The sequence below is a fragment of the Muntiacus reevesi genome, chromosome 6 (genome assembly GCF_963930625.1).
Source record: "Muntiacus reevesi chromosome 6, mMunRee1.1, whole genome shotgun sequence".
Lineage (NCBI taxonomy): Eukaryota > Metazoa > Chordata > Mammalia > Artiodactyla > Cervidae > Muntiacus > Muntiacus reevesi.
In genome coordinates this window covers 105397703-105410837 of record NC_089254.1, presented here as the reverse complement: position 1 = coordinate 105410837, position 13135 = coordinate 105397703, and the positions used below count along the sequence as shown (strand labels likewise).

Below are 13135 nucleotides of genomic sequence, written 5' to 3'. Positions count from 1 at the left end.
ACCTTAACTTAGCCTCAAGTGCATCAGGCCATGAGGCCCCCTTCCTATTGGGGCTGTGGATGTCCTTATCTGTTGCCTTATGCAACTCATCACATGCACAGTTAGTTTATTTACATGGCAAAATTTTCCTTTGATGAACAGAAAACTCTGGGCGTATTACTCATATACCTGAAATTCATATAACGGTTTTAGCTCGGCACAACTCGAGCAGAGTCAATTCTTACTTATAGAAGATTTCTCTTATGATGTTATTTGTTCATGACCTTGAAGGTTCGTGCCTCATTGCATATTGCAATTTTGCCTTAGTGTCAATGTAGTCACCTGACCTGAAATACTGATGAGCAAGAGTGATACTCATAGTGAAGGAAACTGGCATCCACCCAACATACCTGTCAAACTTGACTCTGTGAGTTTCATGAAAGAAATAAAGTCTGTTGTTTCCGGTATGTTCATGCTGGGTGTTGCGTCTTTACGAATATCATAGTATCATAGTGTAGAGTTTGTTTGGATGGAATCGGCCCTGAAGGAGCACTTAAAATGTCCTGTCATTCTTCATTGAGTTGCGGAATGCATATGGTGGCAAGCGGGCACTCACTGACATCTCAGGGTCCACACCTACAGACACCAAGGCTCTACACCACTGACTATGTTGCCATGTGTAAATAAATTATAATGGCATTGCTTGTCTTTCCGCTGCGTTTCCTTCTGGACCTTGACCCGTAATGACTAGTCCTTTTGTTTAACTGTGAACTCTCATCAGAGAGACTCAGCTTCAAAACTCTGCTTTCCCGCACACCAGTCAGGTAACTCCGGCAAACTGACCATTCTCAGCTTCAGCTTCCTCATCTGTAAAGTGAGGATAATAATCCTACGTCTTGCTTCACTGAGTCGCTGTGACATTACGCTGCCACATTTACACACGGAAGATGATTGGCACGATGCCTGGAACGGCAGGTGGCCCGTGAGTCTGGGCTGCCTTTCTTTTCCCACTTTCACCCACTGGTTAGACTACTGCCACTCCCTGCTGTCTTTTTGCTGAGGGCGTGCCCTTTCCTGGGACCCGACCTACACCTCTGCCCGCTGTCTCGCCTGGTGTGACCCTGGTTCTAAGTCCTGGAATACATTTTGCTCTTGGCTACTTTCTGACATGGGATGTCAGGCTTGTCCCTCAACAGGTCAACCTCTTGCCCAAATTCTCTGCTTCTGTCTCTCTGTTTCATTCCTAAGTCCACCATCACAGAGCTTACAGCACGGTAGTCAGGAACAGAGACACAGGTATCTGACTGTCCAGGAAAACGTTTTGATTCCACCCTTTAGTAGGTGGCCTTGGGCACGATATTTAATCTCTTGATGCCTCAGTTTTCTCATCTGTAAAATGGAGATGATATCTTGATTATCTCATGGAATTACTAAGAAGATTAAATGTGTTCATGTATCTGAAGCACTTAAAATGGATCTTGGCCCATAGAAAGCTCCTCTGTAAGTGTATACTATTGTTACTTATTTTTATGGGTTGGGCCCCCTGTTCTTTTCATTATCTGCTAGGTTCCCCTGTCCCATCTTTTAAAAATGAGTACTTTTAACAATTAAGAACATTCTGATCACAGAGCCGCCCCCTCCCCAGGCTTTGGCCAGCTCATCACCCACTGTCTTACGAGTTCCATTTTGGGTTCATGATATAGAGTTCTCTTACAGAAAAAAAAAAAGTCACTGGCTTTATATTAATCATTTAAAATACGTAACCAATCACATCCAGAGCACATCTCGACAGCACTGATCTGTAGTAAAGAGAAGGGCCAAGTGGCTCCTTTAAATTCACAATCACACTTAGGGGATTCTGTCACAATTTCCCAATTCCCATCAGCCTTCTGATTGCAGATAATATAGGTGGGGCTTTCCGGGTGGCTCGGTGGTGAAGAATCCACCTGCCAATGCAGGACACACGGGTTCGATCCCTGACCCGGGAAGGTTTCACACGCTGGGAGCAACTCAGCCCGTGCACCCCAACTACTGAGCCTGTGCTCTAGGGAGCTGCAACTATTGAGCCCACATGCCACAACTACTGAAGCCTGAACGCCCTAGAGTCTGTGCTCTGCAACAAGAGAAGCTGTTGCAATGAGAAGCCCATGCGCCACAACCAGAGAGCACCCACCACTCGCCGCAACTAGAGAAAAGTACAGCAGCAGTGGGGACCCAGCAGAGTCCAAACAAGAAATCTAGAAAGCAGTTCAATAAAACAGTATCAAGTATCCTTCTCGACAAGGAGAGGAAGACAGAACCATGTTGAATACTTAGAACAGGAAAAAGTTATATTAAGTACTATTAGTAGGTAGCGCTTTTTAATAAACCAAAGAACAGATTCTAGATAAAGAAACTGGGAGCAGATACACGGTTTCACCTGTCTTAGTTTGTCACGCACCAAACAACACAGGTTTTATCACCATCACGGATGTAGGGGCCTCAACCACCAATTACGATGCATTTCAAAGGCGAATGAGCAGCTTTAGGAAATAGTATGTGGGCAGTTTATCCCAAATTTCTTACCGATGACTTTTCCTAGGAAGAGCGACTTGGGAGAATTGAAGAGCGTGTCGGATGAACTTGGCAGGTGGTAACTCACAGAAGGATAGTGATCCAGCTGTAGGAAGAAAAGGAGAGACACTTTTAGAAGAATGTCACCTCCTACATGGACTCGGATCTTCCCTGGGGGATGATGTCACTCTTCTAACCCCAGTTTCTGGATCTTGTTTCATCAGTGCTGACTCTGAAATACCAGCCTGAGAAAATAGGAGTTCATCCCAGCCTTCGCTGGGGTTACTGGAAAATGATTTGAGCTTGTACATGAAGACCTTTTATGAGTTCTTCTCCAGCTCACGCACCTTCTCTGTGGCTGCAGGACTAAGAACCTTACTCATTTTAATAGAGTAAAATCTGCTTGATTCAGTCTCTAGTATTGACCCCTGTGATAGAGTAGGCTACATGTATACTGATTTTCTTTAGCATCATCTTACTGCACTTATTTCTTCCCCATTTGGGTCTATCCTCCAGGACACCAATATCGTTCTTCAGAACATGTATATGTGTGTGTGTTCAAATGTGAACGTGAATATATTAACGTATGTGAATACGTGCAAGGCTTCCCTGGTGACTCAGCTGGTAAAGAACGTGTCTGCCAATGCAGGATAGGCAGGAGATGCGGGTTTGATCTCTGTATCAGGAAGATCCCCTGGAATAGGAAATGGTACACTACTCTGGTATTCTTGGCTGGGAAACCCCATGGACAGAGGAGCCTGGTGGGCTACAGTCCAGGGGCCACAGAGAGTCAGACAGGACTGAGCGAGCATGCATGCAAGAATATGTACATTCGAATGCTGAGATATCAGGGTCACAGTTTTCTTGCTTGTCCAAACAAGGGTGATTTCTCCTTCCTGCCGCAGCGCAGGGACATCACAGCCTGGAGGGAACAAAGACACTGTTGCTCTAGCAGAGCTGACCTTTCAGAGTGGAGCTGGGCTGGCAACAGAGGGAGTTAAAAATGCAGCAGATGGGAGGAGCTTACAGACAATGGCTGTCACACATCTGATTACGCTTCCCACGCGAAAGTGTGAACGGTGCTGTCCCAGAACCCTTTGGGCCCTAACTGGCTATTCTTGCCTTAGCTGAACTTTTTTACAATCCAAACATTCTAGTTGTTTCTCCAACTGTGAGCTCCTAGAACTTTCTGTTTCTTTGTATCCACCTGGGGGAAAAAAAAATCTCCTTTGTACCCTTTTGTTTTTCTGAAGTGAGTTTAATACCTGCTCAGGAGAGCATAAGGTAAGGTGTGGGTTAGAAGGAAACACTTCTGTCCTTCTATCCAGCAGGTCCTTCCTGTGTACAAGTAGCTACTTGCTGGGGCACAAACTCCCAAAACTAGACTCGCTAGAGATGGGCCAGGATGGGCAAAGTTGCAGGGTGCAGGCCTACTTGGGGGAGTGAGGAGCAGGCGGGGAGGAGAGGGAGGCAGGAAGTGTGGGGAGGGGACCAGTCTCACTGGCCAAGAGGAGAACAGGCTGCTTTGAGGATGATGGTTAATTATTAATGACCATCTGCCCTGGAATCTTGAGACCGCTTACTCGAAACCTAGAGCTTATTGAATATTCAAGATTATGAGTCCAAGATTCATTGCAGCTTAGGAATCTGGAGAGTTCTGACCTGCAGGACTGGTACGGTGAGGTTTTTTGTGCCTGGGTGTCTGGTAGCACTGTGATAAAAGTCTAAAAAAACATGATTAAAGCCAACATCGGCATGTTCGACTACAATTTTGAAAAGTTTGCTATGATTTCAAGTGCTTCATTAACAAAACACATGTTCTGGCCAGAGAACCTTAAATATTAATATTTTCCTACTTTATTATTTCTCTGGGGCAGAGGCTCAGTCATTTCCGTTGCTCAGTCACTCAGTCATTTCTGACTCTTTGCGACCTCATGGACTGCAGCACGCTAGGCCTCCCTGTCCATCACCAACTCCTAGAGTCGACTCAAGCTCATGTCTGTTGAGTCGGTGATGCTATCCAACCATCTCATCCTCTGTTGTCCCCTTCTCCTCCTGCCCTCAATCTTTCCTAGCATCAGGGTCTTTTCCAATGAGTCAGTTCTTCACATCAGGTGGCCAAAGTATTGGAGTTTCAGCTTCAACATCAGTCCTTCCAATGAATATTCAGGACTGATTTCCTTTAGGATGGACTGGTTGAATCTCCTTGCAGTCCAAGGGACTCTCAAGAGTCTTCTCCGACACCACAGTTCAAAAGCATCAATTCTATAGCGCTCAGCTCTCGTTAGAATCCAATCCTCACATCCATACGTGACTCCTGGAAAAACCACAGCTTTGACTAGACAGATCTTTGTCGGCAGAGTAACGTGTCAGCTTTTTAATATGCTGTCTAGGTTGATCTGCTTTGCTAAATAGCAACTAGCTGCTTTGGCGCCATCTGGTGGCACACATGGGGAACTGCTGTGGTTCCTCTATCCTCTTACTACCTGTTGTTAAGGTACCCAGGGTTGCCAAGGGGAAGGGATAGTTAGGGAGTTTGGGAAGATCATGTACATGCTGCTATATTCAAAACGGATAACCAACAAGGACCTATTGAATGGCGCAGGGAACTCTACTCAGTGTTATGTGGCGGCCTGCATGGGAGGGGTATTTGTGGGAGAATGGATACATGTATATGCAGGGCTGAGTCCCTTCCCTGCTCACCTGAAACTACCACCACATTGTTAAGTAGCTATGCCCCAATGCAAAATTAAAAGTTTAGTTTGAAACAAACAAAAACAAAAGGCTTCCTGAAATAGTTACATTGTAACACTATGTAGTAATCAGTATGCTACACTATTGCCCTTGACAGACTTGGTTTTTGACACATTTTATATTATTTTTATGGCGCTCATATAAAATAAAATTGCTAGTTTGTATCCATAAATTACTTTCATCTCTTCCCCTTCCTTCATATATGCAGTTGATGACTTGAACCAAAAGCTAAAATTTTACATTTATTATATTAAAATTTATTTCTTTTACTTGGAAGAATACAGACTATTCAGAAATTTTTGAATCTTGATTGTGCCATCAGTGATTCTGCCTGGCGGTGATTTATCTATAAATATCACAAATACTCTTGAGTCTTAATTCATTCATTTCAGTTCAGCTCAGTCGCTCAGTTGTGTCTGATTCTTCATGACCCCATGGACCACAGCAATCTAGGCCTCCCTGTCCATCACCAATTCCCAGAGTTTGCCCAAACTCAAGTCCATTGAGTCGGTGATGCCATCCAACCATCTCATATTCTGTTGTCCCCTTCTTCTCCTGCCCTCAATCTTTCCCAGCATCAGGGTGTTTTCAAATGAGTCAGTTCTTCGCATCAGGTGGCCAAAGTATTGGAGTTTCAGCTTCAACATCAGTCCTTCCAATGAGCACTCAGGACTGATCTCTTTTAGAATGGACTTGTTGGATCTCCTTGCAGTCCAAGGGACTCTCAAGAGTCTCCTCCAACACCACAGTTCAAAAAAAATTCTTTGGCACTCAGTTTTCTTTATAGTCGAACTCTCACATCCATACACAACTACTGGAAAAACCATAGCCTTGACTAGACGGATCTTTGTTGGCAAAGTAACGTCTCTGCTTTTTAATATGCTGTCTAGGTTGGTCATAACTTTCCTTCCAAGGAGCAAGTGTCTTTTAATTTTATGGCTGCAGTCACCATCTGCAGTGATTTTGGAACCCCCCAAAATAAAGTCAGCCACTGTTTCCCCTGTTTCCCCATCTATTTGCCATCAAGTGATGGGACCGGATGCCATGATCTTATGAATAGATTAATGAAAAAACATTGGGCAGGAATCTCAGCCGGCAGTGATCTATCATTCTGATCCAAATCATTTGTTCAGTTAGGAAAATCTTTTTTAACAATCGAGTTGGAAAATATGACAAACGCTGAAGATACACAGGAAGGCTTTAACGTTTACAGAGATTAAACTCCTCATGTCTGCGGCAATTCTGTGATGGAAGAGGACCACAGGAGGAGAGCTCAGAGGGAAGAGGAGTCCGCTCGAGTTTTCCTCCTCTCTCTCTCTCTCTTTCACGCTCAGTCATGCTTTGCCCCCAGAAGGAAGGGTGTGGGTGGAGATGGGGGAAAAGATGAGGTGACATGGAGGGGATGGTGGGAAAGGGAATAGCAGCTCTGGGACCTGCAGATGAGACTACATTAAGGATCCCGGACTCTGGGGCGATGAGCCGTGGCATGTAGGTGCCTCTAGAAGCTGGAAAAGGCAAGGAAAGGGATTCTCCTCTCAGAGCTTCAGGGCACCCAGCCCAGCCAGCAGCAGGCCATACGCTTGGTGATGCTAACTGGCCTCCAGAGCCGTAAGGCAATCCCTCAGTGTTACCCTGAATCTGCAGTAAGTTGTTACAGCAGCAACAGAAAACCAACCCTGGGAATTAAAAGAAGAGCTTGTGCCACCAAAACCAGGGCTAAACAGTGCCTTCTCCCGGCTCGCTTCTCAGACAACCACGCCAGCCCTGCTCCTGTCTTCCTGCCTCCCAGACAGAGATTGTTAATGTGCTCCATTTCTGAGCTGCCCCGGCTTTTTGAGAGCACCCAACCCTGGTTCCTGGAATCCTCCGCACTCGAGCCTCATCCCCCAAATAAGCTCTCCCCGCCTCTCTCCCAGTGATACCCCATGGAGGTCCCTGGGATGTGAGTCTTTTTCTGTCAGTAATCAATTCATTGCCTCCCTGCTCCAATTCACCTTTCAGTATATGCTCTACGATTAACGCGAGTTCCTTTAATTTCCTTTACAGTGAGCAGAATATTAAACTTTTCTGGTAGAGGGCCCTGGAAGAAAAGCTATGACAAACCTAGACAGTGTATTAAAAAGCAGAGAGATTACTTTGCCAACAAAGGTCCGTCTAGTCAAAAGCTATGGTTTTCCCAGTAGTCACATATGTATGTGAGAGTTGGACCATAAAGAAGGCTGAGCACCGAAGAATTGATGCTTTTGAACTGTGGTGTTGGAGAAGACTCTTGAGAGTCCCTTGGACTGCAAGGAGATCAAACCAGTCAATCCTAAAGGAAATCAACCCTGAATGTTCATTGTAAGGACTGATGCTAAAACTCCAATACTTTGGCCACCTCATGTGAAGAGATGACTCATTGGGAAAGACCCTGATGCTGGGAAGGATAGAAGGCAGGAGGAGAAGGGGCTGACAGAGGATGAGATGGCTGGATGGCATCACCGACTTAATGGACATGAGTTTGAGCAAACTCAGGGAGATAATGAAGGACAGGGAAGCCTGGCAAGTCCATGGGGTCACAAAGAGTGGGACACAACTGAGTGACTGAATAATAAAGAGGACCCTGGAGGGAAGAAACAGCTTCTGGAAATTTCCAGTGCTGGCTTGGGGGTGGGAAGGTCTGCCTAGGGCCTGAGGTCTGCCCAAGACTCAGACCCAGAGTGTGATCCCCCTGTGACCCTATGGCTGGGTATCCATCTGTTTCTCCTGGAAAGCAGAGCCCCTGTGAACCCCGAGTGGGCTGCATGTTCTGAGACCTCCTGACTCCAGTCTAACACATGCTCACACGTAGGCACACTCCTCCAACTCCAGAGAGTGGCCTTTCACTGGTCCAGCAACCACAGACCAGCTCCAGCCTCGCCAAGCCAGAACTTCGCTGCTCTCCAGGGTGTGGGGAAGAGGCACGCACGCACGTGGTTTCTGTCTTCTGTTTGAACCCAGACCCGCGTACTGAGCCACTATTGTGTGCAGGGCGTTGTGCTGGACTGTTCACGTCCTTCCCTCATTTAACAGACACGGAAGTGTCCTCTGCTTTGATATGTCAAAAAGCATCTCAACTCAGAAAGGGAGTTGGGTGACCGGACTGAGATGCTAACCCGGTTACACCTAGGTAACCACAAAGGCGACCTGTGAGTGACAGGCTCCTGAAACAGCCCCTGGCTCAACCCGGGAAGGAAGAGCTGAGCTACATTTTAAGTGTTTACATTATAGGAGAGAGAATGCTTTAAATCAGATTAAGTCAAGTACTGCTCCACCCGCAGAGCCCGAGGACACGTCATATTAATACCGGTTCACTCGTGTTACCAGGTGGCTGCACTCTGCCAGTGAACCCTGGCGCATTTGTCATGGTCAAGTGCGATCAGTTCAAAGCAATTTCTTCGGGGTCCAAGCGAGCTATTTCGCTGTACATTTAGCTGATGGTCATCTCACCAGCGGTTAAGAGGCAATGAGAGCTAGTGTAATAGAGGCGCATGTGACACCACGTGCCCCAGGACACCCTTAGGGGGACACGCACTTGTGCGACATTTACCATCATTCTGACTCGGGCTGGGCCTCCAGCCTCACACACTGAGTTCAGAGCTTTCATGTCGTCCAGGTACGATTTTGTGATTGCAGTTCACTGCCATTTTAAGCCACAGTTTGTCTCGGCAGATTGGGAGGGGATTTCCTCGCCCTGTTTATGATTTGGCGGTGAAATGGAGGCGGGAAGAAAGACTGAGACACCATACAGTCGGTTACCTCGCGGCATCCGGGGGCCCAGCTCCCTGTCTGGAGACAGAGGGACACGTGGCACAGTCCTCAGGACACGGAGAGTCAGTGACCCGCCCCCGGTCACAGAGCTGAAGTGGCAAGGTCAGCCTCGAGACCGGAAGTGGCGAGGTCGGCCTCGGAACCGGAAGTGGCCAGGTCAGCCTAGAGACCGGAAGTGGCGAGGTCGGCCTCGGGACCGGAAGTGGCGAGGTCAGCCTCGGGACCGGAAGTGGCAAGGTCAGCCTTGAACCAATGTTAAACTCACAAGGAATGTTCTTTTCCAGAAATGGTTAAGTTTTGGGAAATAAAGGCTTTAAGAGACAGATCTTCCTTTCCTGTACATGTGTACAGTTTTCCTTTCAGAGTTATCAGTAGTTTTCATTTATGTCTTGATAAGCAATTTTAAAATGAGAAGCATTTACGTACTTATTACTACTGTCATTATGCCTTCATTATTATGGAAATGTAGTCAGTACAATATATTTTGCCTCATAAGATCTAGTGTGACTGAAAACCTGTGGTATTGATGCAATTAAAAGAATTAATGAGACCATTAGGTGGTTTATGTTTTATATAAAAAATTTCTCAAAACAGTAAAAAGAAAAAAAAAAAATTCGCCTTCAGATGTTAATCTACTTTCTCTGGCCTAATACTCCACCTACTGGAAAAACAGTGAATACTATTTAAAGCACAAAGTATTTAAAAAGGGAAACTGACTTTGTATCAATAAATCTGTATAATATTTATAAATATCAAAGGGTAAGAGGAGAAATTCTCATTTCACAATTGATATAGCATTTTCAAAACAGTTAAATTCAAAGACTTTTATAGCAGGAAGATCCCAAATACTATACAATTTTTTAAAAAGAATCTGATCAGCGCATATTTAGGATTTTCATGTTTGTCTTTTGACTTGTATATGAGAATTCAGAAGATGACGAATAAGTATTAAAAATCAACATCTGAACCAGTATCCAGTAATTATATTTCTGATTTCCATCTCAGAGATCCAGTTTGAGAATAGCTCATGGTTTTAATATGCTTTTACATTTAAAATCACTTTAATAGCCATCAAAATTAATGATTACACACAGTGAGTGGTTTAGCTAATAATTAACACAATTAGCATCCATTAAATCATTTCGAATTTATTTTCCTGAAAAGCTCAAGGCAAAACACATTTGCCTTGTGAAATGACTTTCTGGGAATAAGGAAGAACAAATGAGTGGGTGGAAAAAGGCAGGAGGAAGGCAAAGAAGAGGAGTAAAAAATTAAAAATTAGCAATGGGCAGTTCTAAAAATAGGGATTACCAAATACAAAGCTCCTAAAATCATATAACATGATGGCTAAAATTCCTACTAGTCAAACAAGGAAGAATAAAGAAATACAAGTGAGAACAATTATGAGAAATAATGTCGACATGGCGAATACAACTGGGGCATTTTCTATCTCAGTCTTTATTGGCTTCTGCCATCTTGGTTTGACCAGTACGTGTTTTCAGGAGTTGGTTGTTTAAATTTAGATAATGGCAAGTTCCTGGGTGTGTTGTGTGGGGGACGTTTTCACGAAGCCATCAATAAACTCGATGTGTTAGAACCGTCTGTCTAGGGCATGTAGAGACAGGGAAACCATTGTAGGCTGGTGTGTGTGATGGTATGGCTGTCCCATCATTTGCCTGCTGAGGCTGGGATGGGGGGTGGCTGCTCTGATGCTCAGGTTCTCGGGTGGGGGGCCCTGGCTGTGACTGATCCAGATACAGGGACTGTCTTTGAAGATGAGCCCCTCATGGGGCTCACAATCAGACAGATCTTCAGAGTGAGCTTGAAGGCTGGCTTCAGCAGGCTTCTGCAGCCTGCATTCCTGAGAAGGCTACACCTGTCCAGCCCCTGGGCCACCTGGGTGGGCATGGATGACTGTCACAGGGTGACCTGACTGCTCCGGGGGCCTCTGCGTGGGAAGAGGCATGTGTGTCCCTGTTAGTCACTCTGGAACTCCATGGGCTATAGCCCGCCAGTCTCCTCTGTCCGTGGAACTCTCCAGGCCAGAATACTCGAGTGGACAGCCGTTCTCTTCTCCAGGGGATCTTCCCGGCCCAGAGATCAAACCCTGGTCTCCTGCACTGCAGGCAAATTCTTTACTGCCTGAGCCACCAGGGGAGAGGCGAAACCTTTGGCAGGACCCTCAAATTCCCCCTGATCATATCTCCTTCTAGGCACGTCTTTATGACATGACTCCTCACACCTCTTAATGCCACATAAGGGCTTTCGAGCAATTCTGCTGTCCGGCCACCCTGTGGAGTGAAGCTGAAGACGTGCCCAAGGAGGTGCTCGCAGCTGGGAAACCCAGCGGATACACAGAGCATTAGGAAGGCGGGAGGAGACGGGGATGACAGAGGATGAGAGGGTGGGACGGCATCACCGACTCCATGGACATGAGTCTGAGCAAGCTCTGGGAGCTGGTGATGGACGGGGAAGCCTGGTGTGCTGCAGTCCATGGGGTCGCAAAGAGTTGGACATGACTGAGTGAGTTAACTGGTGTAAAAAGTAGATAATCAACAAGGTTAGGACCTTTCACAGCATAGGTGACTATAGTCAGCATCTTGTAATAATCAAGGAAAAGAATTTGAGAAAGAAGATGTATATATGTACAAATATCCTTGCAACTAACACAACACTACACCAACTCTACTTCAGTTAAAGGCAAAAAAGAAGAGCGTATTTCTCACATCTGGTGATGTCAGGAGGGACAGAGGATGATTCTAAGTTGGGCCAGAGGTTGATTCAAAGGCCCATAAAGACCATTCTGATTTTAAAAGTATTCTAAGCAAATATTACTACTGAAGCTCACAGTTTTCATTACTGTTTATAAGGAAGAACTGGAAACGGTTTGTGACAATCATCTTTGTTTCTCATATCCAGGAAAGGATGCAGAAAAGGATATCATCCTAATCAGATCTCTGATTCCCAGGCAGTGCTCGTGTTAAAGAACCCGCCTGCCAATGCAGGAGACGTCAGAGATGTGGGTTCGACCCCTGGAGGAGGGCATGGCAACCCACTCTGGTATTCTTGCCTGGAATCCCATGGACAGAGGAGCCTGGAGGGTTACAGTCCATGGGGTCACAAAGAGTGGGACATGACTGAAGCGACTTAGCACGCATACTCAAATCTGGGAAAACTGAGGCACCAAGAGGTTTGTGTCTGACCCAAGTCCACAGAGTCAGTGGCAGCTACTTGATTTAATACATATGACTGTGTACAGGCCACAAGGCTAAGGGTCATTAGATAGAACATTTCCTGGCTCCAAGCAGGTCTAGGACTTTAGAGCATGATCCGGTGTTGGTTAGTTTTAAAGAGATGAACCTGCGATTTTGATCGCAGTCACCCCCCCCAACCCTAAAAGCTAATGGCTTTCCTAACTAAATGGCATTCATTGATCAATGATTCTTCTCTAGATGATGTTTAAAATACTGAGAAAATTTAAATGCTGTACATCTAATCAGACTAAGGTTAAGGGCTTTACAGTTCTAAACCTGTTTAATGAAATCGCTTTTTCTTCCTTATTGGCTGGCCTTCTAGGTTTGCTCATGTGCTTGTGGAACGATCCTCATATGTGGGGCGTTTAAGTTAAGCAACTCTGGAGCTTTTACTTTATTGATCTTTCCAAGGCACTGGCTTCAGTATTTAAATGAGTTTGAGTTTGTTTCTTTAATGGTCTTTCAATAAAGCTTAGGTTGACCTGGCTCCCTCTGCAACCACAACATGGTAATGGCAGAGAAAGACTAATAATAAACATGAACTCATTTTGTGTGGTTGAAAAGGTTATATTTCTATCGATTTTAACTGTAAAGTAAAGTCCTGGATATTAAGAAAGCTCAGCAAACACATTTTTTTTCATACAGAGGCTCTGTCTATATTACTTTGCCAGTAGTTTCTGACTGCAATAACAATAGTCTGGATGGAGTCTAAAAATTGGCAGTTATCAGAGGACTGATAAACACATCCTTTAAATTCTGTCCCAGGTGAAAGTGTATAAAGGTGTATCAAAAAAATCATTAAGCAT

General features: G+C 45.3%; 1 protein-coding gene across 1 annotated transcript in view; it reads right to left on the bottom strand.

The window, feature by feature from the left end:
- The window catches only part of CNTNAP2 (contactin associated protein 2), a 1529631-nt gene that overhangs the window by 128803 nt on the left and 1387693 nt on the right, over nt 1-13135 (bottom strand). The window contains exon 21 of the mRNA XM_065938525.1: nt 2545-2638. Coding sequence (XP_065794597.1) covers nt 2545-2638 — 94 coding nt within the window. The remainder of the gene's footprint in view (nt 1-2544; nt 2639-13135) is intronic.